We start from the raw sequence: 27,881 nt of genomic DNA, 5'->3' as shown, positions 1-27,881 counted from the left end.
ACAGATTCCAGGAGAGAAACAGAACGAGGACAGAGGGGTAAGAGGAAAGTCTCTGCAACCCACACGGACATGTCTGCAGCAATAGAGGATGGTCGTGGCCTCAGCAGAAGTAATGTTCACATATGGAGAGAGCATGTGTGAGGTGTTTGTGGGTAGATGGTCAAAGTGATGATGTACCATTGGAACAATGGGGAAAGAGAGCGAAAACTTTCAAGGTAGCTGTTAAGTGAATGCTGGGTCTGTTTAGTGATGTTTCCAACTTATACCAGTTGAACGTGTACTGTGTACCTGACATTATTTTCTGTGCCATGCATACAGCAGTGAATAGATTCTGTCCCCGTGAGGTTTATTTTCTACTAGACAGAGATAGCAAACTATCTGATTATTTTAATGAATATTAATAAGAATGAGGAGAAAACACAGGGCAGAAGAATGCAGAGTGATGGAGAGAGAGCCAGTTGACTGGGTAAATGAGGGCAACAAACACAAAGTTGCCAGGTGGGGACAGCAGTAATAACCTGGGAACAGCAAGAAGGTGGAGGTGGCTGAGACCGAAGGAACAAGGCCAAGGAGGCAGAATTCAGTGTCCAAAGCTGAGCAAGGCCAGTTCTGGTCAGCACAACCTGTGAGGTCCCTGAACACAGGAGCCAGGACTGGTGGTGGCCTGAGGTGAGGGAAATAAAGTATTCAGTTGGACATAACGTTTGCAGCCACAGGAAATGCCCATTAAAGAATCGAGGAAGTGCTTTCTTAGAGCTAAGCTCGGGTGTAGGGATGAAGACCTGAAGAGAACACATGTCATTAAAAAGAGCACACATGTTGCTGACCAGGCTGGGTTCCTGTGCAATAAGGCTGCTTGAGAGGCCATGCATCTCAGGGGCTGTTTGAGGTCCGGCACCCCACAAGTTCTACTTCCTACACAGATGAAGTGAGGGAAATTATGTAGCCAACACTTTATCAGCTCCCTCTACCCTGGCTGGTGCATTTATTACCATACTTTGAGGCAAATTAGTATAAAAACTAGCTTCATGAAGAAACTCACTGAAGTAGAAAAGAAATATAACATCCCATCAATTTTAAACAGTATTTTTATTCTCTGTGAGGGATGCTGTCTATGAGTACAATATGAAAGTTCCAGACCAACCTTCAAAGCATGATGAAGTCTTTCTGCCAAAAAAGCTGGAGTGTTCCTCGCACAATGAACTGTTTATTGTTAAAAAAAAAATAGTGATTAGTTTCACTGAATAGAAACGGAATCTATCTCACTCCTGAATTTTACTCACAAAGAGCGAAAAGCTGCTAATCCTGGATTACAAAGCCCTGTGATGTCACATTTACACAGAAATTCAAAACAGTAATTACCTTCAGCCATGGGGAAAATAAAATTATGTGCCAAAGATGCTCCCACATGTCTGAGTCATCTCCACATCTCTGATACGTCGTGTACCTCATTTTATGCTGATAATTCCCTGGGGTGTACCACAACTCGGTTTCAACATCTTTGGCTACCAATGAATAGGCTGGGCTACTAATGAGCATGGAGATGTGGTTACAAATAGCTCACGACATAAAAAAGGCATGAAACCTCATCTTAAAACCAAACCTCTGCACAGATAGATTTTCCTTTAAAATGACTGGGTTAGGATGTATAGGTTAGTGGTATTAACTATATTGGAACAACTATCTAAAACTTGAGTTTATCCATTTAAAAATATATTATAGTCTTCCAAATCTTTGTCATCAAAAGGCAAAAACAAAACAAAACAAAACAAAAACCAGAAATAGGAAACTCACAAAAACATAAATAAATTAGTTTTCTTTGAGCTAAAGTGAAACAGACAGGAAGAGTAAAGTGTATAGAGGACACACTTATTCATGCAGCACAGTTGTTTTAGTGTTCTTGCATCTGATTGAGGCAGAAGTCTGGCCATAGGTGAGCAGATGAATGTAATAATGGGTTTGGGGTCTTGGAAAAAGCCTTGATTTCCCCTCTAGTGGCTTACACACTTACATACAGCAAGGCAAAGACTTGCCGTATGTATGTGGTGTTTAAGTGAGAAATGTCCTACACAGACTCTGACATTTGAACACTTGGTTCCCAGCTGGTGGCACTGTTTGGGAAGGTTTAGGGGGTGTGGCTTTGGTACAGAAAGTATGTCACTGTGGGCGAGCTTGGAGAGTTGAAATCCCTGAGCTACATCTAGTTCGGTCTCTCTGCTTCCTGGCTGTAGTTCAAGATGTAAGCTGTCACATTCCTGTTCCTGCTGCCACACCTGCAAGCCTGCTGCCATGATGTTCTTTCCAATGTGGACGGTAGAAGCATAAGCCCATCTCCAAGTTACCTGGTGATGGTATATTTTTTTTTCTCACAGCAACAGGAAAGTAACTATAATGACTTAAGGAAAACTTAAGAAATGAAGATGTCTGACAAGAAACCAACCACTCCTACTGCTACTACTAAACTTTCTTTAACAAACATTAACTCTTAAGATTTGGACAAAACCATCATGAGTCTTTTCCTTTCTCTTTTTAAATCTTCTTAAGCTTCTCCTCTGTCTTCCCACAACTAGATATACACACTCCTTCTAATCATGGTCCTTCCTTAGTTAGTTAGTTAGTTAGTTAGCTAGTTAGTTAGTTTTTTGAGACAGGGTTTCGCTGTATAGCCCTGGCTGTCCTGGAACTCACTCTGTAGACCAGGCTGATCTCAAACTCAGAAATTCGCCTGCCTCTGCCTCCAAAGTGCTAGGATTAAAGGCGTGTGCCACTACTGCCCAGCACCTTCCTTTCCTTTACCCTACCTTTTCTTTATGTTCCCAGGTATAAGGTTTGTTCTTTGTATCTGAAAATAAGGGAAGCAGTAGAGTAACTCAGTAGTAAGGAACTTACTTTTGCATACAACATAGGAAGGGAAACTGGAGGAGGAACCATCTCAATTATAACCATTACCAACAGTTCACAATTGCCTATTTTCCTACCATCTTTATTGTCTTGACCAAACTGTAAGTTGCTATAGATTCCTAATCTCTGATTTGCTCCTGATCTTGAGCAAGCATTAAAATTAAGACCATACACCTTTATCAACTTATCTCACAAACTCAGATGCCCTTGGTCCAAGGAAGTCACTTAATCCACCTGAGCCCCAGGTTTACCATGTCACCAGGGGGATGAACCTGCTTGTTGGGGATTGGTTCTAATGCTTTGAACCAAAATTGGGAGTCTGGGTGTTTAAACGCTGAAGGTCCTTGTCCCCAATTGGTTTTTGATTGATCAATAAAGAGTCAATGGCCAATGGCTGGGTAGGTAGACTGAGGCATTACCCTTGGATTTGTGCTGGCTAGGAACTGGAAGGAGGGCAAGGAGAATCACCAGGATTCTGAGGCAGACAGGTCAGATTTAGAGCTACAAAAGGAAAATCATCCAAAATGTAGGTACGAAGGAATGCAGCTCCCAGAAGGGCTGCCCAGAAGTATCTTGGGCATCAAAGACTAGGTGGCTTGCTCAGAAGGTATTAGGATGAACTGGTTGGTTTTGTGTGTCAACTTGACACAAGCTGGAGTTATAACAGAGAAAGGAGCCTCCCTTGAGGAAATGCCTCCATAAGATACAGCTGTAAGGCATTTTCTCAAGTAGTGATCAAGGGGTGGGAGGGCCTAGCCCATTGTGGGTAGTGCCATCTCTAGGCTGGTAGTCCTGAGTTCTATAAGAAAGCAAGCAGAACAAGCCAGGGGAAGCAAGCCAGTAAGTAACATCCCTCCATTGCCTCTGCATCAGCTCCTGCTTCCTAACTTGTTTGAGTTCCAGTCCTGACTTCCTTTAGTGATGAACAACAATGTGGAAGTATAAGCTGAATAAACCCTTTACTCCCCAACTTGCTTCTTGGTTATGATGTTTGTGCAGGAATAGAAACCTGACTACATAGGGCAACAAAGATAAAATATAAAATTAGAGGGTGTTAGGTCAGGATTACAGGATGGAAGCTTGTGTGTGTGTGTATCTTTCATTTGCAAATCAAGTCCAGGACAGCCACAGCTCAGTTACACAGAGGAATCTGGCGGGTGACTGGGAGTGTGATCTGCCAGGAGCACAGAGCGGTTTAGCCAAAATTACTACTACACCTGCTTTGAAGGATTGTCAAAGGTTTAGATGAGTTGACATGTGTGAAGGGTTGAACACAGTGCCCAGCATAAAGAATTTGCTTAAACATAAAAGTAAAGGCACCATAATTAGGAGTCACTTTTCAGAGATGGGAATTAGCATCTGGGGAATGACTCTCTGGTACCAGGAAGAGGAAATTAACCTGAGGGATCACCCGAGGTGATCTTAGTGCAGGTAGCATGAATTACGACAGTGGGTATTGGAAAAGACTTCCCACTGGTGAGGTGAAAAGGTGTTCACTGTCTAGGCATTCCCCAATGGAATTCTGAAGTCAATTCTCCAGTGTCCCTCCATAGAACTAGACTGGATCCCCACCTCTCTGTGAATGTGTATGAGAGAGACAGAGAGACAGGCAAAGACAGAGACACATGCATGCGTTTTTTTGACTCTTCACTAAAGAGGTCAAGAATCCTGACTTTGAGTTGTGCCTCATGCTTTGATCTCATCTTCCTTTTGAAGCACTGTCTTAGTGCCTGGAAGAGCAAACTGTGAGCCTTCATTGTCTGTACAACAGCATTGCTGACCACTAACTAATTTATGTGTCTATATGGGGATGGATTCAGCCCGAATCCCACCTGATCAATCACTCAACTAAAGAGGAAGTGATCTATAGTTCTGATTGGCTCCATTGACATCTTCCAGAGATAACAAAGTACAGTGGAATACCAAATTGATTAAAACTCAGTTTGAACAAGGTTCAATAAAAAATACCAGTAGACTGTAATATTTCAGCTCTCAAAAGAGAGTATAATCTAAACACAATGACAAGCCAAATACAAACTTAAAAGTAGATAACTTCTCCATGTATTATTTAACAGTATTTGTGTAGACAGCTGTTTGTGCCATGCAGGAGGCTGTAGGAGCACAGAGATGGATTAGTCCAGATTCTTATAATTAGCTCACCTTGACATGGACTTCAAAGAAGTACAAACAGTTCCATTTATTAACACTCAAGGGCTTACCTATGGCCAGCAGCAGGTCTTCAAAATGTCCAGATAATTCTCCTTTAATGCTGTCCTCAATGTCCTTCTGGCTAATATTTCTGTACTCATCAAATGCTAAAAAATAGCACCATAAAAATATTTAAAGCATCCCAGAGGGCCACATTAGAATATATTTCACAGTTTAAAATATAAGATGTAGCAGATCAACGGGCAAGCTCAAAACCTCAGCAGCCATCAAAAGTTGAACACAATGAAGACTGAACTCCTTAGGCCATTTCTCCAGTGATCTCCCTTCCCCTCTCTCCAGCCTGAAGCAGTTAAAAGAGCTTAAAATGTTCTGTGACAAATAACTTATCTATTGCAAAATTATAGCAGTTCTAGGAAGCAATGTGGTACTAGCTGGTCAGAAGTGCTTTACCAGCTGCAGAATGGTAACTGGAAAGCTTTCTTAAAACATTTTTAATATTAATTTTACATAGTGTGTGTGTGTGTGTGTGTGTGTGTGTGTGTGTGTGCATGCATGTGCATGTACAAAGGTCAGAAGACAACTTATAGAAGGTAGTTTTCTCTTTCCACCATGTGGGTTTCTAGGACCAAACTCAGGTGGTCAGACTTGGTGGCAAATGCCTTGACCTGATGAGCCATGTTACTAACCCTGTCTAGGAGAGTTTGGATTTTCTTGTGCAAAGGGTGTCTTTCTCATAAGGCACGGGGGCCCACTTCACACCTACTATTTCACAGAAGCCATCAATATGTCTTGATCAATATACTTATGTCATCATGTGTATAAGATTTCATAAGCCAAGTACATTTTTTTCAATGAGGTTTTAGTTGCTGCTCTTTTGTTTTGAGATGGGGGTCTCACACATGTAGCCCTAGCTGGCATAGAACTTGCAGATATCCTCCTGCCTCTGCTAGGAGTAAAAACATGAGCCAGCCATCCAACACACTTTGAAACATGGAAAATTGGCAAAGTTATACAGGGGGTCACCCTACTGCTCTGTTTTCAAACAAAGACCTAGAGAAAACCACTAATACATTACACATAAAAATCACTGTCCAAGTGAAAGAAGCAGATTTCAAAATTAAAAGTCACAGCAACACCCTTCTGCTTTCTCAGCTCAGCATAAGGTTGGTCCTGCACTGCAGCTGCTGTCTAAACTGGCACCTGGCAGCCACTGTCAGAATATAATCCCACTGAATGGAGCTCTGGGTACTTGTAGAAGAGCTCAGGGAGATTCCTGAGTGAGTGGCTGGGTGGGACTCTCTCAGGGGTCTCAGAAGAAGAGCTGGTTCTTCCCCCACCCTCATTACCCTTCATATCAGAAAGAAGCCACTGTTCACAGCATGAATCAATCAACAAAGATCAATCAATCAAATCAATGCCAGGGAAAGCTAGGGCAGTGCCTGACTTTTTCAGAAGGTGGCGAGCCAAGGAGAGCTTGGGTTGAAGCATGGCAACCAGCTCCTGCTCTCTGCAGGATTGCCCCTGTCTTCCTCGTTCTCATCTAGAGCTATGCACAGGGTAGGTAGCCTGCTAAGTTTTTAGGGCAAAACAGAAGAGAATGTCAGTGCTACCTAGTTAAAATCCAACTTCTCCATTTGGTCTCCTAAGATGTTTCTACATAAACTACAAAGACCTTTGCAAAAACAACACAGAGCCAAGAAGACTTGAATCACACATACTTAGTTTCAGCTGTGGAAAGCTCCGTAGACACAGGACCTCGGTGAATTTGTCTTCGTCTGTGCCCCATTTGTTCTCACCAGCATTATAGAGGATCTGTTGACAAATGGAAAAATCCCTGTGTGTCAACAGAAATGCAATTCTTTCTCTATTTGAAGGGATGGAATGAGAAGAGTGGGAGTTTCATTCGATTTTAGAGGCCAATCAAATCTGAAGGTCAAATACAGGACCCGGAGGAGGGAATGGTGAAAGCTTGACACTACAGTGGCTGGATGACACTTGTCTCCAGGCTTTGCCTCAGACAGGTCAGGAGAGGACAGGGCCAGGGCAGAGCCATGGGTGGTGGTAGGTGTAAAAGGGCTGTTCTCCTGACTTTTACTGACCTGAGCATCCTTTTTGGCCAGATGTTCATCCACTTTGAGGCTTTCATCTCTTCTACCCTAAAGCAGCAGGGATGAGAAAAGCAAGGTCAGCCCTGCAAGGACTCAGTTCTCCGTCCACCAGCTCATCTTGGGAGGTTTTCCATACAGACTATGTAGCAGAGAAAAATCATGTTCTCTTGGTTCTGAGTCTGTCTCTGCCATTGATAGTCAGTCAGTGTAGCAGGGTACACAATCTGGAGTCTCCAGCTCCTCTGGAAACTCAAAGGTGTTACAATGAGAAGATGAGGCACAGGCAGAAAGTATTTACAAAACATGCTTGATAAAAGACGAATAAGCAAAAAATATAAAGAACTTTTGAGACTCAGGAAGAAGATAATAAACAACCCAGTTTTAAGAAAATGATCTAAGGAGACATCTCACCAGAGAAGATGTTTAGACAGCTAGAAAACATGGAAAGATGGTTTTCATCATGTCCCTGGGGACTATAAATCAAGGCAGGATCTGTTAACAGGATTAAACTCCAAACCACTGACGACTCTAAATGCTGGGAAAGAGTGGAAACAACGGGAACTCTGCATTCTTTGCTCATGGGGATATAAAATGGCACATGGACTTACAGGGACCTTCCAGCAGCTCCTTACATTGCTAGGTCTATTCTTACAGTGCAATCCAGCAATTCTGCACTTTGACACTTATCTAAGCAAGATGGACACATGTCCATACACAGCCTTGCAAATAAATATTTAACTGAATTTTATTTATAACTGACAAAGCTTTGAAGCAACCAAGATGCCCTTCAACTTATAAAACGGTTTATACAACAAAATATTATTCAGTTAAAAAAAAAGCACCAGCTGACCAGTTAGTTGTGAAAAAAAATATAGAGAAACATCACAGGCATATGCAATATCCATTATGTTGGTAAAATGACATATGTTTTTTATATCACTAAGCAGTTGGCTCTGGAAACAGGACTGACCCTCCAACTTCAGGCTCAGGCATGTGTATGTCACGTGTCTTCCAAATGCCCCTGTCCTGGGTCAGGCTGGCCCCCTGACTTTGTAACTGGGAGAAAAACAGCAAGCAGCTAAGTGTGATAAGACATGCTGTCCTTGAAAACAGCTACGAAGTAAACTTATCTCCATCTGCAGTGACAATTGTTTATCATATTATAATATCATAATATCACAATGCCTATGGAGGGAAAGAGAGGGCAGAAGCTCACTGTAGAGAGAATACTGCCCTACCCGGAACTGGGCAGGGCATCCAGTCATTTCTGATAGATGGTATAAGTGTTGGTTTGAGAATGTTCTCTTATCTTTGCTACTCACTGATGGTTCTTTTACTTGGAAACCTCGCCAGCAGGCACGCTATGCTCAGCCTCGCCGGCAGGCACACTGTACTCACCTATGACTCTCATTCCAGAGCTCCACTGGGCAAGTTCTGTTCAACTGTCTTTCCCCATAGAACCACTACTGGATCTTTGCAGTCACCAGTTTGATGTTGCTACCTTTTGTTACTCTTTCAACTGGGATACTGCAGTGATTTGTGCTGGATGCATCCCATTTGATAGAGCTGTTTTATCCTTCTGCAGCTACTTTTGAGAGTTCTTTACTTTTGCTCACTATAAGAAACTCACTCATTCAAACAAACAAACAGGCAGACAAACAGACAAAAACCCTAAAGTGTCACTATCAAAAGACAGTATCCTGACCACACAGAACAGCAGATGGGTCAATGCTGAAAGCGGGTCTGAAAGGGCTGCATGGTGAGTGACTTCAACTACTGAACACTACACAAGAGGCAAACTAGAAGTAGATTGATAAGGATGGTTTCTGAGGGAGAGGAAAAGAGTGATATAAATAGGCAGAAGACAGACTTCCTGGAGAAGTGGAACTATTCTGCATGAAACTCTAATGGAAGGTCCATTTATAGATCTGTTAAAATCCATGGAACACTCCAGTGAACCCGAAAGTACTGATTTCTATGCAACCAGCACCTCTCATTCTCTCCTACTCTTCACAACACCTCACGGGGTTAATATCTACCTAAAGTGCAGCGTCACAGGTACGAGCACGGTTTCCTGAAAGCTTAAAGTTAGTTGTTCAGATACAGAAAACCATGAGGCAGTAGGAGGGTCCAGTTCTGCTTGATCCAAAACCAGCCCTGGGGTGTTATTCTTCCTGCGTACAGTGGGTGAGCCCACGTCAAACACACGAGGATGTGCAGCAGGACACACATCGAGGAGGCCACGTCTGCCGCTGCCTTGGGTTTGTAGCTTCAACCCTCCTGAGGTTTTCAGCAGTTAAAGCACCTGAAGCTATAACGACGATGCCATTTCCAAGCTGCCTAAAGCCTCACTGTTCAAGAGCTGCCTCAGAGGACATACTGTGCCTCTTGGGATTTCCCCACACATCAGGAGCTGTGTAAATCAGCTGCAAGAAGTCAACGAGATGGGGCTTTAATCATGTCCTCTCTTACTCAAGCCTGTGAATAAATCTTATCCTGACTTTACCACCTTGTTTTTTTTTTTTTTAATGTATGTGGGTACTTTTCGTGCATGTGTGTATGTGTGTATGTGTGCCTGATACCCATACACACATGGCTGAAGAGAGATTGTGAGCCAACATGTGAGGGTGAGACTCCGACCTTTGCTTTCCGAAGAGCAGCCACTTAACTGCTGAGCCACTTCTCCAGCCCCAAAGTTAGCATCTTTAAAAAAAATGCATATTATTTATTAGTATGTATACGCTTGGTGGGAGCACCACAGTGCAAGTGTGAAGGTCAGAGGAGTACCCTATGGAGGCGAATCTCTTCTCTCTTTTCCCCCCCCACCCCCTCCACTTTTCTGTGGGTTCCAGGAATTGGACCCTGGTTGCCAGAGTTAATGGCAAGTGTCTTTACCTGATGCAGCTCCCTGCCTGGTCTCCTGAGGTTACCGAAATCATAAGCCTTCCAAGTAAGGTGAGCAGTGGCCTCATGTGCTCACATAGTATCACTTCCGAGGTATTGGGGACAAAGTCCTGAAACAGATCATTCATTTTCCTGGCTTTACTACCTAGTTCTTATGATAGTCTTATGTCTTCTTCTCACTTAACTTAAACAAATGGATATTCTTTGGAAACCAGAAGAATTCTGTATGTTCTAAAGAGCAAGCATGGTGGAAAATGAGCAACTTTGAGCTTAGGTGGGCGGTGCATCAGAACTGCACACTGTGAATCTCAATGGAAGCACTTGTAATCTGTAGACCGATCTGAGCCAACCAAGACATTTTTTTTTTTTTTTTTTTTTGTGGTTAGGTCGCCACATATGCTTCTGTGATCTTGGTTAAATGTTTTATGGATCATGGCAAAGCAAATGTCATGCGCACGAATCATTTCACAGAAAGTGAAAATCTCATGGTCCTAGGTTCTGTGAACTCCCTGAATGCGAGGGGAAGCAGAGAATAAACAGTCAAACCTTACATCTGCCAGAGTCAGCAGAGCTTTCCGGAAGTCTCCAGACGTTTCAGAGCTAATGTCATCACCGAGGCTCTTCTTATACACTGAAACCAAATAAGAACGGGATTAAGTAGTGAGGAACTAAAACAGACCACCGCAGAGCAGAGGGCAGTGACCGTGTGTCCCTTGTGCTTAACTTCCTGATGCTCTGCTAGTGTGGGATGGAGGCATTGCTCTGGGTGTGGTGAGAGGCAAACAACAGGAAGAACTGTGGTTCTGGATGGAATTGTGGTTCATTTTATCTGACAATGGCTTTGAGGAATACCCAGGTCAGGCTTTAGGTTTCCACATTTACTCTTCCTTCACATGGAGAGTCCTAACCTTCAGCAGAGGTAAATCAAACAGCCAGAAGCTGGTTTCCTGGTGTCCTGTAAGCGAGGTGCAGCCCAGTTATTAAGTTCTGGATCACCTGTAGGCAGGTGTGAGTGATTTTCTGGGAAGTCTATTTAAAGGGGGAAGCCATAACCACCGTTGTCCTATCCTTTGCCTCTCTGTGGGTTGAGGCCCAATGCTTTGACCCTGTCCATCACTGTGAAGGGTGGGGCCTGAGGCACTGAAAGTTTTGAGATACTATAGACATAGAATCGTCAATCTGTCAACCTCTGCATATAAGAGAATTAACATTGATAATGTGTGAGCCACGCTATTGTTCTGTTTTATTGAATCTAACCTTCATCTTAAGAAATCATCTTAAGAATTACTTCTAGATTATATTAATATTGCTCAAAAAATAAGAAAGAAATAAAAAAGTAGCCAATACCAGCTTTGTGTTCACATATTCTAGTATACTCTATACTAGTATACTATACTATAAACTAATATATTATATGCTATACTAGTATACAAATACACTAGTATACACTAGTATATACTAGTTGTAGTCCCTTTTGCATGACAAGTGGTAAACTGTGATCACTTTTTACTAGTATTTTTATTTGTAAGGATTTATTTGTTTTCTTTCATGTGTGTGAGTGTTTTGCCTGCATGCATGTAAATATACTTTGTACGTGCCTGGTGCTGACAGCGGTCAGAAGAGGGATCAGGCCTCTCTGGAACTGAAGTTGCATTTTTCTGATCCACCATGTGGGTGCTGAGGACTGAGCCTGGGTCCCCTGTAAGAGCTGAAAATTCTCTCAAACTCTGAGCAACTTCTCCAGCTTTGATATTTATTCTTACTAGTTTGTAGTGTTGGGGATTGAGGCCGGGGTCTTGTGCATGTTAGGCAAGAGCACTACCGCTGAGCACAGTTCCTGTCCTGTCCACAATTTAACTTTTCTGTTCTGCACCTTTGGAGTAGTGATTCCCTTACTGGTAATACACATCTGGATGGAGGCGACACCAGGTGTTAATAGTAATCCCATCTATGCCCTTTCAATAACGTCATGTAAACTTTCCACGTGGATAACCATCTTTAAATCAATAGAAGACAATTACAGAAAGCGATAGATTGCAGCACAGCAAAAATATCCTCAGCACAATTTAATGACTCTCTTTAATGAAATCTATCATTCTTCAAGAAATTCAGACAAATAAAAGACATCAGAGATATAAATTATTTATCTCAATGGTGATAATTTATGCCTACCAGTCTTAATATTGTTGTCCCACCCTACACTCTATTTAGAGAAGGAATTTTAATCTAAAAACAAGTCAACAGTGTTTGGTAATTTTAGAATTATCTAGATAAGACTAAATATTCATGTCACGCAGTCTCCTCTGGCTTCCTTCTTCACCACATATTTTGCAGGAAGTTGGACTATTAAAAATTGAAAATGCAGATAGTAGAAGGACAGGATTCCTGCCTAACACACACATATATGCAAACATGCCAACACATGCATGTATGCAAACAAGTCAATGAAACTCATTAAGATGTGCAACCAATATGTACCAATAATTATAGCAAAGAGGAAATAGGCAGAAATGATTCCAAATGACCGACAAGTGCCTTGTGCATTTTGAAGCATATCAGGGTAAAGGAATGAGGTTGGTGTTGCAATAGGAAGGAGCCTGAACCAGGATTTAGGAGTTCATGATTCCTGATTTGGCATTCTTTCACACACAGCAGTAACCTTAGAATTCTGGGAAAAGCTTAGTTCCCAGTTGTTTATTTAGACTATTGTGTCACTGCATAAATGGGACGGCTCATTGCTTTTATGAAGGCCAAATTGATGGCCTCCTTTGATAGACTCTTATGTATAGGTCACAATTTCACATTACAATGGACATCTGTTTTTGCATGCCATAGCCTATGTGTTGGGGTCTGAGGACAACTTTTGGAGTCAGTCCTCTTTTGCTACCACGTGGGTCCCTAGAATGTAAACCACATTTCTAGGCTTGAAGGAATGTGCCTTTACCCACTGAAGTTATCTTGCAAGTCCCAGAAGACTTGAATCAAATATTCTAAAACACTCATTATCTATCCACCTGTGCCTTTTGTTTGTTTTGTTGTTGTTGTTGTTGTTGTTTTTTCGAGACAGGGTTTCTCTGTGTAGCTCTGGCTGTTCCTGGAATTCACTCTGTAGACCAGGCTGGCCTTGAACGCAGAAATCCACCTGCCTCTGCCTCCCAAGTGCTAGGATTAAAGGCATGCGCCACCACTGCCTGGCTTCACCTGTGCCTTCTATTAACCAGTTTTCACATCTACTTCTTTCCTCTCCCTGCCCAGTGTTCTCCACTCACTCCCAGCTAGGAACGTACTAGGAAAGAAGTGCATGTGACCTCCTGTCTTTGCTGTATATTCCACCCTGAGAGGCAGCCTTGGCCTCTGCAGCAAGCTCCTTGCAAAACGATAGAGGTGCCAGCTCCAGACAAGCAAGATCCTCCTCCTTAGAAATCCTGAGTGCTTCCTTAGAGTTCCCAGTGTGCCAGCACTGGGCAGGTAGTTTCCCACCTCCTGAGCTTACAGTTTCAAATAACCCTAACTTCTGTGCCATTGAGTTCTTAATTTTGGAAATATTTGGTGTATTACCATCTATCTTCCATTTCTGTTCTTTTTCTATTTTCCAAAATTATTGATGCAGTTATCTCTATTAAGCTCTTTCTGTTAAAATGCCTAGTATCGTTTTGTATTGTTTGTGGTTTTCTGACTGGTCCCTAATTCATACATCAGTAACACCTATTATTTAGGTATCTATCATTTAATGAGAATTTCTAAAAATAACCTTTCTTATACCCATCTGGAGCCCAGGATTCCCATTTCCGTGGGTTTTCACAGCACAAGTAGACCTCCTGGAAATGCAAATTTAGAAAACATGGCACTGTCGAGGTCCTTAGAGAACTTTTTGGATGTTGTGTAATTCAGAATTGAGTTGATACTTAGTCCTTGGTTCTTGGGACAAATCCTTGGACTCCAATCTCTCTCTGTCTGATATTTGAGTCTCTTATTCACAGACTTCTTCTGAGTTTTTCTAACAAGATGACCAAGAATAGAAAGCAGTAAGATTAGACAGACCAGCCCTGAGGTTAGAGAGTTAAGCTTTGAGTCCTGTAACATAGTCATACCAACCTCTGAAGACAGGCTGAGATGAGCTCAATCACATGAATAGTGACTCAATTAATCATATCTCAGTGACAAAACCTGTTAGAAACAGAGGCTACTGATATTCAAGTGAGCATGGTGACATGTGATTGCTCATTAATGTACCATTGGGGTAGAAGCTTCAGATTGGAGCTCTCAGACGCCCTGATCCCTCCCCTACCCCCCGTGTGTTGTCATTTGGCTGTCCACGAGTCACTTCCTTTATAACAAAACTGTCATTGGGAGTACTGTACTTTCGTGACTTCTGTTAGTCATCTACTGAGCTACTGAGCCTGAGTGTGCAGTGAGGATCCTGAGTTACAGGCAATTGGTTAGAGGTATACGAGGCCTGGGAATATCTGAGCTCGTGTCTGAGCCTGAAGTGTAGTGGCTGAGGGTCACCTATGAGTTCATACCACCCCTGAGCATGGTCTGAATTACATAGTGAGGACGTTCTAATTTGTACACAACTAACAGATATTAGCTCTAAAATGGCTTACCAAACTTCCCACACCCAAAATCATGAATCTGAGTGGTTTTTAACTTATGATAGAAGTGCACGATGATTTAAAACTCTGATATTGATGAAAATGGCTGATTCAATTAAGTGAACGTTGAGGGCAGAGCCCTCTGAATCAAGGGTGCTGTAAACACAAGATAGTAACACCATTGTTATGTGGTAGATCACATTCTAACTTGCCCTGAACATGCACAGTTCATGGTAGGATCCATCTTTCTTTCCCTACTTCTTGCCCTCATAAGATGCTCATGATAGGCAAGATGCTAGGAGAACCAACTTGGCTCACACATGTGATAAGTGGTAAAGGCTAGAAGAAAATAAGGTTACCTGTATAATAGGCCTGCGAGATTTCCTTCATCTGCCTGCTTGTCCTGGTTGTTAGGATTTCAATCAGGGCATCTTCATCTGTGCCAGTTCCCTAACAAAGGAAAAAGAAATCTTATCTTTAGGGCACTTAAAAATTAATTTCATGCTTTTCAGGCTTAATATCTCATTTTGTACAGATGAAAGAACAGCTAGCTCTAAGTAAATCAGTGTAGGACCTCATGTCGCTCGACACTAGGTTTCTGATTTTCCATGCATTTTAGTATTAAAATAACAAGTCATCTGGAGTAAACTGACATCAGGTTTTTAAAGAAACTACTCGGAGAAATCCGGCCTACATAGGGCCACAAGCCTCTTCCAGTCAGAAAAGCACTGGGGTAGCTAGGGCGCAGGGTCGGCTGACACTCGCCAGCTACCCACAACACCCGCCACAGGATCTTAAGACTTCTGGTGAGTGGAACACAGCTTCTGCTCCAATCCAATTGCGCGCGGGACCTGAGACTGCATTAGTTAGGGAAGCAGAAACCGGCCTGAGTAGGGCCACAGGCCTCATCCGGCCGGATCAGCACCGGGGTAGCTGAGGCGCAGGGTCGGCTGACACCCGCCAGCTACCCACGACCCCCGCCACAGGATTTTGAGACTGCTGGTGAGTGGAACACAGCTTCTGCTCCAGTCCAATCACGCGGGACCTGAGACTGCTTTGGTTGGGGGGGCAGAAATCTGGCCTACGTAGGGCCACAAGCCTCATCCGGTCAGAAAAGCACCAGGGTAGCTAGGGCGCAGGGTCGGTTGACACTCGCCAGCTACCCACAACACCCGCCACAGGATCTTAAGACTTCTGGAGAGTGGAACACAGCTTCTGCTCCAATCCAATTGAGCGCGGGACCTGAGACTGCATTAGTTAGGGAAGCAGAAAACCGGCCTGAGTAGGACCACAGGCCTCTTCCGGCTGGACCAGCACCGGGGTACCACCAGCTACCCACGACCCCCGCCACAGGATTTTGAGACTGCTGGTGAGTGGAACACAGCTTCTGCTCCAATCTTTAAACAGTGACAACGACAACAACTAACCCCAGAGATTACCAGATGGCGAAAGGTAAACGTAATAATCTTACTAACAGAAACCAAGACCACTCACCATCATCAGAACCCAGCACTCCCACTTCGCCCAGTCCAGGGCACCCCAACACAACGGAAAAGCTAGACACGGATCTAAAAGCATATCTCCTGATAATGGTAGAGGACTTCAAGAAGGACTTTAATAACACACTTAAAGAAATACAAAGGAACACTGGTAAACAGGTAGAAGACATTAAAGAGGAAGCACAAAAATCCCTTAAAGAATTGCAGGAGAACACTGCTAAAGAGTTACAAATCCTTAAAGAAAAACAGGATAACCTAATCAAACAGGTAGAAGTCCTTAATGAAAAACAGGAAAACACATCCAAACAGATGATGGAAATGAACAAAACCATACTAGACCTAAAAAGGGAAGTAGACACAATAAAGAAAACCCAAAATGAGGCAACACTGGAGATAGAAACCCTAGGAAAGAAATCTGGAACCATAGATACGAGCATCAGCAACAGAATACAAGAGATGGAAGAGAGAATCTCAGGTGCAGAAGATTCCATAGAGAACATCGGCACAACAATCAAGGAAAATGTAAAATGCAAAAAGATCCTAACTCAAAACATCCAAGAAATACAGGACACAATGAGAAGACCAAACCTACGGATAATAGGAGTGGATGAGAATGAAGATTTTCAACTCAAAGGACCAGCAAACATCTTCAACAAAATTATAGAAGAAAACTTCCCAAATCTAAAGAAAGAGATGCCCATGAACATACAAGAAGCCTACAGAACTCCAAATAGACTGGACCAGAAAAGAAATACCTCCCGACACATAATAATCAGAACAACAAATGCTCTAAATAAAGATAGAATACTAAAAGCAGTAAGAGAAAAAGGCCAAGTAACATATAAAGGCAAGCCTATCAGAATTACACCAGATTTTTCACCAGAGACTATGAAAGCCAGAAGATCCTGGACGGATGTTATACAGACACTAAAAGAACACAAATTCCAGCCCAGGCTACTATACCCAGCCAAACTCTCAATTAACATAGATGGAGAAACCAAAGTATTCCACGACAAAACCAAATTCACACATTATCTCTCCACCAATCCAGCCCTTCAAAGGATAATAACAGAAAAAAACCAATACAAGGACAGGAACCACGCCCTAGAAACAACAAGAAGGTAATCCCTCAACAAACCTAAAAGAAGACAGCCACAAGAACAGAATGCCAACTTTAACAACAAAAATAACAGGAAACAACAATTACTTTTCCTTAATATCTCTTAATATCAATGGACTCAACTCCCCGATAAAAAGACATAGACTAACAAACTGGCTACACAAACAAGACCCAACATTTTGCTGCTTACAGGAAACTCATCTCAGAGAAAAAGATAGACACTACCTCAGAATGAAAGGCTGGAAAACAATTTTCCAAGCAAATGGTATGAAGAAACAAGCTGGAGTAGCCATTCTAATATCTGATAAGATTGACTTCCAACCCAAAGTCATTAAAAAAGACAGGGAGGGACACTTCATACTCATCAAAGGTAAAATCCTCCAAGAGGAACTATCAATCCTGAATATCTATGCTCCAAATACAAAGGCAGCCACATTCATTAAAGAAACTTTAGTAAATCTCAAAGCACACATTGCACCTCATACAATAATAGTGGGAGACTTCAACACACCACTTTCACCAATGGACAGATCATGGAAACAGAAACTAAACAGGGACACAGAGAAACTAAGAGAAATTATGAATCAAATGGATCTGGCAGATATCTACAGAACATTCTATCCCAAAACAAAAGGATATACCTTCTTCTCAGCACCTCATGGTACCTTCTCCAAAATTGACCACATAATTGGTCACAAAACAGGCCTCAACAGATACAAAAATATTGAAATTGTCCCATGCATCCTATCAGATCACCATGGACTAAGGCTGATCTTCAATAACAAAATAAATAATAGAAAGCCAACCTTCACGTGGAAACTGAACAACACTCTTCTCAATGATACCTTGGTCAAGGAAGGAATAAAGAAAGAAATTAAGGACTTTTTAGAGTTCAATGAAAATGAAGCCACAACATACCCAAACTTATGGGACGCAATGAAAGCATTTCTAAGAGGAAAACTCATAGCTCTGAGTGCCTCCAAAAGGAAACTAGAGAGAGCACACATTAGCAGCTTGACAACATACCTAAAAGCACTAGAACAAAAGGAAGCAAATTCACCCAAGAGGAGTAGACAGCAGGAAATAATCAAACTCAGGGGCGAAATCAACCAAGTGGAAACAAGAAAAACTATTCAAAGAATCAACCAATCAAGGAGCTGGTTCTTTGAGAAAATCAACAAGATAGATAAACCCTTAGCCAGATTCACTAGAGGGCACAGGGAAAGCATCCTAATTAACAAAATCAGAAATGAAAAAGGAGACATAACAACAGATCCTGAAGACATCCAAAACACCATCAGATCCTTCTACCAAAGGCTATACTCAACAAAACTGGAGAACCTGGATGAAATGGAGAAGTTCCTAGACAGATACCAGGTACCAAAGTTGAATCAAGATCAGGTTAATGATCTAAACAGCCCTATATCCCCCTAAGAAATAGAAGCAGTCATTAATAGTCTCCCAACTAAAAAAAGCCCAGGACCAGATGGGTTTAGTGCAGAGTTCTATCAGACCTTCAAAGAAGATCTAATCCCAGTTCTTCACAAACTATTCCACAAAATAGAAACAGAAGGTACTCTCCCCAACTCATTCTATGAAGCCACAATTACTCTGATACCTAAACCACAAAAAGACCCAACAAAGATAGAAAACTTCAGACCAATATCCCTTATGAATATTGATGCAAAAATCCTCAATAAAGTTCTTGCTAACCGAATCCAAGAACACATCAAAACAATCATCCATCCTGACCAAGTAGGTTTCATCCCAGGGATGCAGGGATGGTTCAATATACGGAAATCCATCAACGTAATCCAGTATATAAACAAACTCAAAGACAAAAACCACATGGTCATCTCGTTAGATGCGGAAAAAGCATTTGACAAGATCCAACACCCATTCATGATAAAAGTCTTGGAAAGATCAGGAATTCAAGGCCCATACCTAAACATGATAAAAGCAATCTACAGCAAACCAGTAGCCAACATCAAAGTAAATGGTGAGAAGCTTGAAGCAATCCCTCTAAAATCAGTGACTAGACAAGGCTGTCCACTTTCTGCATACCTATTCAACATTGTACTTGAAGTCCTAGCCAGAGCAATTCGACAACAAAAGGAGATCAAAGGGATACAAATTGGAAAAGATGAAGTCAAAATATCACTCTGTGCAGATGATATGATAGTATATATAAGTGACCCTAAAAATTCCACCAGAGAACTCCTAAGCCTGATAAACAGCTTCGGTGAAGTAGCTGGATATAAAATTAACTCAAACAAATCAATGGCCTTTCTCTACACAAAGAATAAACAGGCTGAGAAAGAAATTAGGGAAACAACACCCTTCTCAATAGTCACAAATAATATAAAATATCTTGGCATGACTCTAACTAAGGAAGTGAAAGATCTGTATAATAAAAACTTCAAGTCTCTGAAGAAAGAAATTATAGAAGATCTCAGAAGATGGAAAGATCTCCCATGCTCATGGATTGGCAGGATCAACATTGTAAAAATGGCTATCTTGCCAAAAGCAATCTACAGATTCAATGCAATCCCCATCAAAATTCCAACTCAATTCTTCAACGAATTAGAAAGTGCAATCTGCAAATTCATCTGGAATAACAAAAAACCTAGGATAGCAAAAACTCTTCTCAAGGATAAAAGAACCTCTGGTGGAATCACCATGCCGGACCTAAAGCTCTACTACAGAGCAATTGTGATAAAAACTGCATGGTACTGGTATAGTGACAGACAAATAGACCAATGGAATAGAATTGAAGACCCAGAAATGAACCCACACACCTACGGTCACTTGATCTTCGACAAGGGAGCTAAAAGCATCCAGTGGAAGAAAGACAGCATTTTCAACAAATGGTGCTGGCACAACTGGTTGTTAACATGTAGAAGAATGCGAATCGATCCATTCCTATCTCCTTGTACTAAGGTCAAGTCTAAGTGGATCAAGGAACTTCACATAAAACCAGAGACACTGAAACTTATAGAGGAGAAAGTGGGGAAAAGCCTTGAAGATATGGGCACAGGGGAAAAATTCCTGAATAGAACAGTAATGGCTTGTGCTGTAAGATCGAGAATTGACAAGTGGGACCTCATGAAACTACAAAGCTTCTGCAAGGCTAAAGACACCATCAATAAGACAAAAAAAACACCAACAGATTGGGAAAGGATCTTCACCTATCCTAAATCAGATAAGGGACTAATATCCAATATATATAAAGAACTCAAGAAGGTGGACTCCAGAAAGTCAAATAACCCCATTAAAAAATGGGGCTCAGAACTGAACAAAGAATTCTCACCTGAGGAATACCGAATGGCAGAGAAGCACCTGAAAAACTGTTCAACATCCTTAATCATCAGGGAAATGCAAATCAAAACAACCCTGAGATTCCACCTCACACCAGTCAGAATGGCTAAGATCAAAAATTCAGGTGACAGCAGATGCTGGCGAGGATGTGGAGAAAGAGGAACACTCCTCCATTGTTGGTGGGATTGCAAGCTTGTACAACAACTCTGGAAATCAGTCTGGCGGTTCCTCAGAAAATTGGACATAGTACTACCGGAGGATCCAGCAATACCTCTCCTGGGCATATATCCAGAAGATGTCCCAACCGGTAAAAAGGACACATGCTCCACTATGTTCATAGCAGCCCTATTTATAATAGCCAGAAGCTGGAAAGAACCCAGATGCCCCTCAACAGAGGAATGGATACAGAAATTATGGTACATTTACACAATGGAGTACTACTCAGCTATTAAAAAGAATGAATTTATGAAATTCCTAGCCAAATGGATGGACCTGGAGGGCATCATCTTGAGTGAAGTAACACAATCACAAAAGAATTCACACAATATGTATTCACTGATAAGTGGATATTAGCCCAAAACTTAGGATACCCAAGATATAAGATACAATTTGCTAAACGCATGAAACTCAAGAAGAATGAAGACCAAAATGTGGACACTGTGCACCTTCTTAGAATTGGGAACAAAACACACAGGGAAGGAGTTACAGAGACAAAGTTTGTAGCTCTGATGAAAGGATGGACCATTTAGAGACTGCCGTATCCAGGGATCCATCCCATAATCAGCTTCTAAACGCTGACACCATTGCATACACTAGCAAGATTTTGCTGAAAGGACCCAAATATAGCTGTCTCTTGTGAGATGATGCCGGGGCCTAGCAAACACAGGAGTGGATGTTCACAGTCAGCTATTGGATGTATCACAGGGCTCCCAATGGAGAAGCTAGAGAAAGTACCCAAGGAGCTAAAGGGATCTGCAACCCTATTGTTGGAACAACATGATGTACTAACCAGAACCCCGGAGCTCTTGTCTCTAGCTGCATATGTATTGAAAGATGGCCTAGTCGGCCATCACTGGAAAGAGAGGCCCATTGGACTTGCAAACTTTATATGCCCCAATATAGGGGAATGCCAGGGCCAAAAGAATGGGAATGGGTGGGTAGGGAAGTGGGGGGCGCTATGGGGGACTTTTGGGATAGCATTGGAAATGTAATTGAGGAAAATATGTAATAAAAATATTTAAAAAAATAAAAAAAAATTGAAGTTGAAAAAAAAAAAAAGAAACTACTCCATTCTACTGTGAAAGTAGTCAAAAATAATTCTAGGGAGGAAGAGTATAAGGGAAAATTGCCCATGTCATTAAAGATCAGAAGTGATGGTCTAAGAGGATTAGCCCAGGAAGCTGATGTAGCACTCTGTTTAGAAAGTGCTCCGCAGCAATTTTGGATGTGTTCATCCTTGCACCCCTGGGCAGAGTTGGTCAGCATCTCCCAGCCTTCTCATGCACAGAGGTTTTCAACTCTCCAGTAAATGTTGTCGTGGGCCTTGCTGGCTTGGAGCCCAGCTACCTCTAAACCTCATTTATATCAAGGTCACTGACTCACCTTGTGAAGCTATTTGCAGTAGAACTTGATCAAATAAGGCCAATGAAACTTATAAACAGATTCAATTGTGGCCGGGATGCCTGCCACTGAACCCATCCATCCAGCTAAATTCTAACCAATGGATATGTGCAGAATAATCATAGGCAGACACATTCTAGGCATGCCCTTATAGAGAGGCTGTAAAACCCTCTTTATCCTTTGTGCTTTTTAGATGACTCGCACTGTATTGGGGATTGGTTCTAATGCTTTGATTCAATCGTGAATCTGTGTGTCCAAATGCTAAAGGTCCTTGCCCCCAACTGGTTTTCTGATTGATCAATAAAGATGCCAGTGGCTAATGGCTAAACAAGAAAGATGGGACAGACCCCTTAGAGTTGAATGGACACAGTGAGGTAGCCAGAATGAAAAGGGGGGGTAGAAGAGGAGAGAGAACCACTGAGCCATGTGAGATTTCAGGTGAGGGACCATTGGCCACTTCCCGATTTGGGCCTGAGGTAGCAGGAGAAAGTTTAGGAGTGACCAGACTTTGAGGTAGCCATGGCATTTTTAAAAATAAGCTAATATGTGTGTCTTTCATTCTTTGATCCACAGATCGCTCCTGAGCAAGTATATATATATATATATGTGATTTATGGGATGTCCTCTGCCAGGAGCCAAATCAGTGTAGAGACAAACTCACTGTAACAGTGCTGACAACTTTAGCTAAGATGGGAGAGCCTAAGACCAAAGGGTCCTTGCTAATGAGACTATCACCAGTCTCAGTTTGTTATCCTTACTGTGGATTTCTTCTTAACCAAAGAGAACATTTTCTAATACTCTAGGGTGTCAACATTTTGTCTAGGCTCCGCCCCACAGTTACCTGGCAACAGGCAGGCGTGCCTTTCTCATTGTTCACTCACTTCAGAAAAATCCCACAGAATCAAAGTTGAGAAAGAGGTTCAAATCTTAAAGGCTACCTGTCACTACCTGGGCCACCAGGTGCACATCTGCCTTCTAAGTGTGTGGGAGATGCTGCTTTGTAGAAGTGACATGGGTGCTTTAGCTGGATGCTTGCTATTCCAACAGTTGGAGGCAGGAGGATTATGAATTCAAGGCCACCTGGCCTACAAAGTGAGACCTTGCTTTGCTTTGTCTTGTTTTTCTGTGTGTGTGTTTTGTTTTTTAAGGGAGCTATCCTATTGCTACATTATTCGAACTGAGATAGGTGTGTCCAGGAAGAAGAGAATTGAGTCACAAGCTCAGGGGCCCAAAAGATACAGAGTGTATGCTGAGATTCAAATTCTAAGTGTCACTTCTCCGATCATTCAGCATATCCAGCTGAACAAAGCACCAGAGTCCCCATGCTCCCAGAGTTCACAGGGTCAGGTTAGCGTATATGTGAGCCACCTTGCATTGAGATGACCCTCACTGAAAATGAGCAACATGTTCCTATGCCAGAAGAGGAAGCTGCACAGAAGAAAAGGACATCCCAGAAAAAAAAATCCAAAAAAACTCCTGTCACAGGGTAAACTCATCATAAACACAAAATTGTTAAAACGGCACAAAAAGACAATAACAGTAAAGTTGACAATATGAATGTGTAATGTCTGCAGAGGCGGGTTTGAGATGGAACATCATGGATGAGGATTCCAAAACAAGGTTGCTCAGAATGCTCAGGAGACAGAGAAGAGGCCAGCGAAGCAAGGTCCAGTGAATGGGGATGGGATGGGAGGGGTGTGATGTTCAGCTCTGTGTGTCAGCTTGGTCAGGCTACAGTCCCCGGTTATCCTGTCAGATGCTGACCTGTGTGTGCTATGAAGGTCCATTATGACTAGGTCCATTATCAACTGATTTTAATTTAAGACTTTAGATACTCTGCACTCAATTTGTGCCTGTTTCATTCTCTTGAAAGGCCATAAGTGCAAATCCAAGGCTTCTCTAACGAAGAGTATGTGCCTGTGGGCAGCAGCTTCAGAGACTGCTGGTGGCTCCTGTCTTCCCTGACCACCTGTCCTGCCATTGTGGGCTTATCACCCAGACCCACAAGGCATACCCAGCTCCTTACAGTAAATTTCGTAATATATATGTTCTTCCTAATAGCCCCATTTCTCTGGGGAATTATGGCTGGAAATTTTTAAAGTAAAAAAAGCATAGACAGACATGGACCACACTCTATTGGGTGATGAAGGTGATAAGGATTCTGGGGTTTAAGTGTTCACTGGAGATTTAGGGAGGTGAATCACATCGCCTTCCTTGAAAACATCTTTATAAAAGTAATTTTGGACATCCCATAGAGAATAGTTCCAGAATGGGCAGAAATGGAGATGAAGGGACCTGCTTAGGGTACTGATACAGTGCAACCAAAAGATGCGGGTGGCTGCCATAGAGCGGAAGCCAATGGGTGGAGATATCAGCTTCCATTCTGCAGTTCTTTGAGATGTGCTTGATCCAATAGACTATAGAGCAGAGTGTACAGATTTGGTGAAAGGTTTGGGGGTTCTGAAGGGTAAAAGAAAACAAGGGGTTGAAATTAATACAAGGTATAGGGCCTAAGTAATGGATGGATGATGGTATTTTCATTTAATCAAAGGAAGGAAAGAGAGACAGGGTAGTCCAAAAACAGAAAACGTGACCATTTGTGCAGCCCAGGGACATCTGGGCTACCAGTTACACAGAGCTCCCCAGGATTGCCCCATCCTTTCAAGAGGACAATAAAAATGACATCCGAGCCCAGCAAATCTGAAGGGAGTGCCCCGAGAGGCCCCTAATTGACAGTGGAATCTGGGGACATGAAGAGCTTACCTTCATGGATTTCTTCAGTTGCTTCGCATCAAACACGGCTGGTGCAGTAACAAGAGCCACCATGACATGCTCGAAGTGGCCAGAGAGATCACCCTTCAAGTCATCTTTCAGCTCCTAAAATAAAAAACCGCAAGGAGGAAATCATGAAACTTCGTGTCTCTCTTCTCTTCCTCAGCAGCCGCCCAGGGAAAGAGAAACGCAAGGATAAAGATGAGATGAAAGCGCGTTCATCCACAGGGAATAGCAGGAATGCTGAGAATATCTCAGTGGATATTGATCTTCATTTTATGAAATTTCCCCAATGCCCCACCTTACAGAGACTACCAGAATGTCTTTCTTCCAAGGACCCAGCTCATTATACATTGTACACACATACCAAATCGTCACACCATACCTACAAATATGCACAATTAAAATAACAACTGATAAACAGACAAACAGAACGAATGTAATTGGTGTTCTCGATGCTTAGGCTGGGTAGGGGAGGAAGGGACAGGGTCTTATTGTTAAAGTGCCTTGCATCACAGAGACTCCACTGGGCTCCAGAGAGAAGGAAGGACAACGGCTGGTCAGTCTCTTTCAGTGGATCCTAGACATTCCAAGCAGGACCGTGTCCTTTGGGACTGTTCCCACACATTACATAGGAAGTCTGCCTCTCTCACCTAAGGGCAGGGACGTGGTTTCTATTTTCAATAATCAAAGAAGTTATATGGAACTGTTTTATTTTCAGGCCTGGTAGTGAGGCTGGCAGCCTTTCTGGCAGTTCTGATGATACAGACGATCATCATCACCACCCACCAGGGACACAGTGGGTCATGAGATGGAGCCATGTATCACTCTCTGGGCTTGAACTGCAGCAGGTTTTTTTTTTTTTTTATGTTTAAATGCAACATTCTGCTGCCACCTGTTCTCAACCCAATGGCAAAGAAATCTTATTTTACATGCTCTCATTGTGTCACACAATGATAAATGGCTGTTTGCCCTTTGCCTCTACTAGTTTTTCCTCCACACTTTACAGTGCCCTAAAAAGCCAAGGGACCGTCCATGTCACCTACATGTATGGGAGGGGTTCTGGCCCAGATGCTTGGCAATTCATTCATTTCAATACATGCTTCAGGGTGCCTAATCAATGCTAGACATTTAAAGGTAGCTGTGCTACAATGCTTATGCCTAAGATGTTCAGCCTAATAAGAAAATTAAGGTATTAAAAGATAAAGTGTGATTTTATTGTACAGTATGTTGAGTGTGTGATAAAGGAGTTTGAGTGCCTGAGGTACTGGAGAACGCTCTCAGGGGTGATGTCTGAACTGACTCTGCTGCTACCTGTTGGCCCTCCTTCCTTCCTTCATGACCCACAGCATCCAAAATAACCTTTCTATCTTCTTTGTTGTGCTACAGATGGAGCACAGAGCCCTAGAAATGTTAGCTAAGTACTCTGCTATTAAGCAAAATCTCCAGGCTCCCAAATGATCTTCCAGTATTCAAAACTGGTTGTTATTATTCCCTTGCTTACGCACTTCCAATGAGTCCCTACTGTAGAATAAAAATCCAGCCTGTGCACGAGGCATAAAGCAGTGGTCCTCACCCTTCCTAAGGCTGAGACTCTTGAACACAGTTCCTCGTGCTGTGGTGACCTCCAACCATAGAATTGCTTCATCGCTACGTCATAACTGTAATGTTACTACAGTTGTGAATCGTGATGTAAATATTTTGGAGTTGGAGGTTTGCCTAAGGGGTCACGACCCACAGGTTGAGAACTGCTAACACAGTGCTCAAGCTCAGCCCTGTAACGTGCATGCATCTGTAGTCGCAGCACTGGGAGAGATGCGGAGGTAGGAGGCTCCTTTGAATAGGGGAGCTCAAGAGCAGACTGGCAATATGGCAAAATCCCATGCCAAAGCCCACAAATAAAAATGTTAGTAGTCAGGCACTGTGATGCACCCTTGTATATTATTTCTAGCTGTTTGGGAGCCTAGGGTGGGACAATCATTTGAGCTAGGCTGAGAAACATGGTGGCACCTGAAATATTTTCTAAAAAGCTCTAGTATTACACAGCCACACACATGCTCTGTCCCATCAATGCCACACTCCGGCTATATCGGGGTTCTGTCTCCCCCACACTTCCAGCTGCCTGCTCCCAGGACCCTTACATTTGTTCTCCCCACTGCTTGCCCTGTGCATCTGCAGATGGAGCAGGTCAGACACAACATTGACTCTTCTAGCAGCCCGTCAGGCAGCAGCACCCCGCTGACATCACCCCCTCACCATGGTCAGAGAGTCCCCATCACCGGTTACCTTCCACCACATCACCCCACTTTTATGCTCCACTTGCAGTGACTGAACTTATTATGTTTCTGATAGGAGGCTAGGCTAGCCCCACAGGAGATGGGAGGAACTGCCTCTCCTACCAGCGAATCTCCAGTCTCCAGCAAAGAACACTATTCAACAAAGAGATGACAAACATTGTGTGTCAATGACAGTCTTGTTCGTGTGTAGCTATTTTTGGATATGTATGTAGCTATTTTCTGACAGTTAATAGGTTTTCTTATGTTGGGTTTTCTGAGCCTATATTTACATAACTATTTTAACATTAAAAGGGAAACTAAAGGCTGCTTTTCTCAGAGAGCTGGCCAGATCATTCTTTGTTGGGAGGACTGTCCTTCATATTACATGATATTTAACATTATCTTCAACCTCTACACACTGGAAGTCAGAATCACCCTCTACCCCCACTCTGACTTGAGGTCATCAAAGTGTCTCTCTTGAGACTGGGGACATGTCTCAGTTGGTAGAGTACCTGTCTAGCATTCACAAAGACCTGAGTTTGTTCCTCAGTACCATATAATGAAGGCCTAGTGACTCCTGGCTATAATCCCCACACTTA

At 42.6% G+C, this 27,881-nt stretch overlaps 1 protein-coding gene across 2 annotated transcripts in view; it reads right to left on the bottom strand.

The window, feature by feature from the left end:
• Anxa3 (annexin A3) overlaps nt 1-27,881 on the bottom strand; it is a 56,537-nt gene that overhangs the window by 8,653 nt on the left and 20,003 nt on the right. For both annotated transcript variants that reach the window (XM_021162527.3, XM_029477951.2), the window contains exons 5-11: nt 24,998-25,111; nt 15,037-15,127; nt 10,634-10,713; nt 7,170-7,226; nt 6,789-6,882; nt 5,121-5,216; nt 1,145-1,203 (exon numbers count right to left, since the gene is read on the bottom strand). In XM_021162527.3, the coding sequence (XP_021018186.2) occupies nt 1,145-1,203; nt 5,121-5,216; nt 6,789-6,882; nt 7,170-7,226; nt 10,634-10,713; nt 15,037-15,127; nt 24,998-25,111 (591 nt within the window). The remainder of the gene's footprint in view (nt 1-1,144; nt 1,204-5,120; nt 5,217-6,788; nt 6,883-7,169; nt 7,227-10,633; nt 10,714-15,036; nt 15,128-24,997; nt 25,112-27,881) is intronic.

The sequence above is a fragment of the Mus caroli genome, unplaced genomic scaffold (assembly GCF_978045245.1).
Source record: "Mus caroli unplaced genomic scaffold, Mus_caroli_1 scaffold_4, whole genome shotgun sequence".
Classification (NCBI taxonomy): domain Eukaryota; kingdom Metazoa; phylum Chordata; class Mammalia; order Rodentia; family Muridae; genus Mus; species Mus caroli.
The sequence above is the reverse complement of the archived record's forward strand: the minus strand, read 5'-3'. Positions and strand labels throughout refer to the sequence as shown.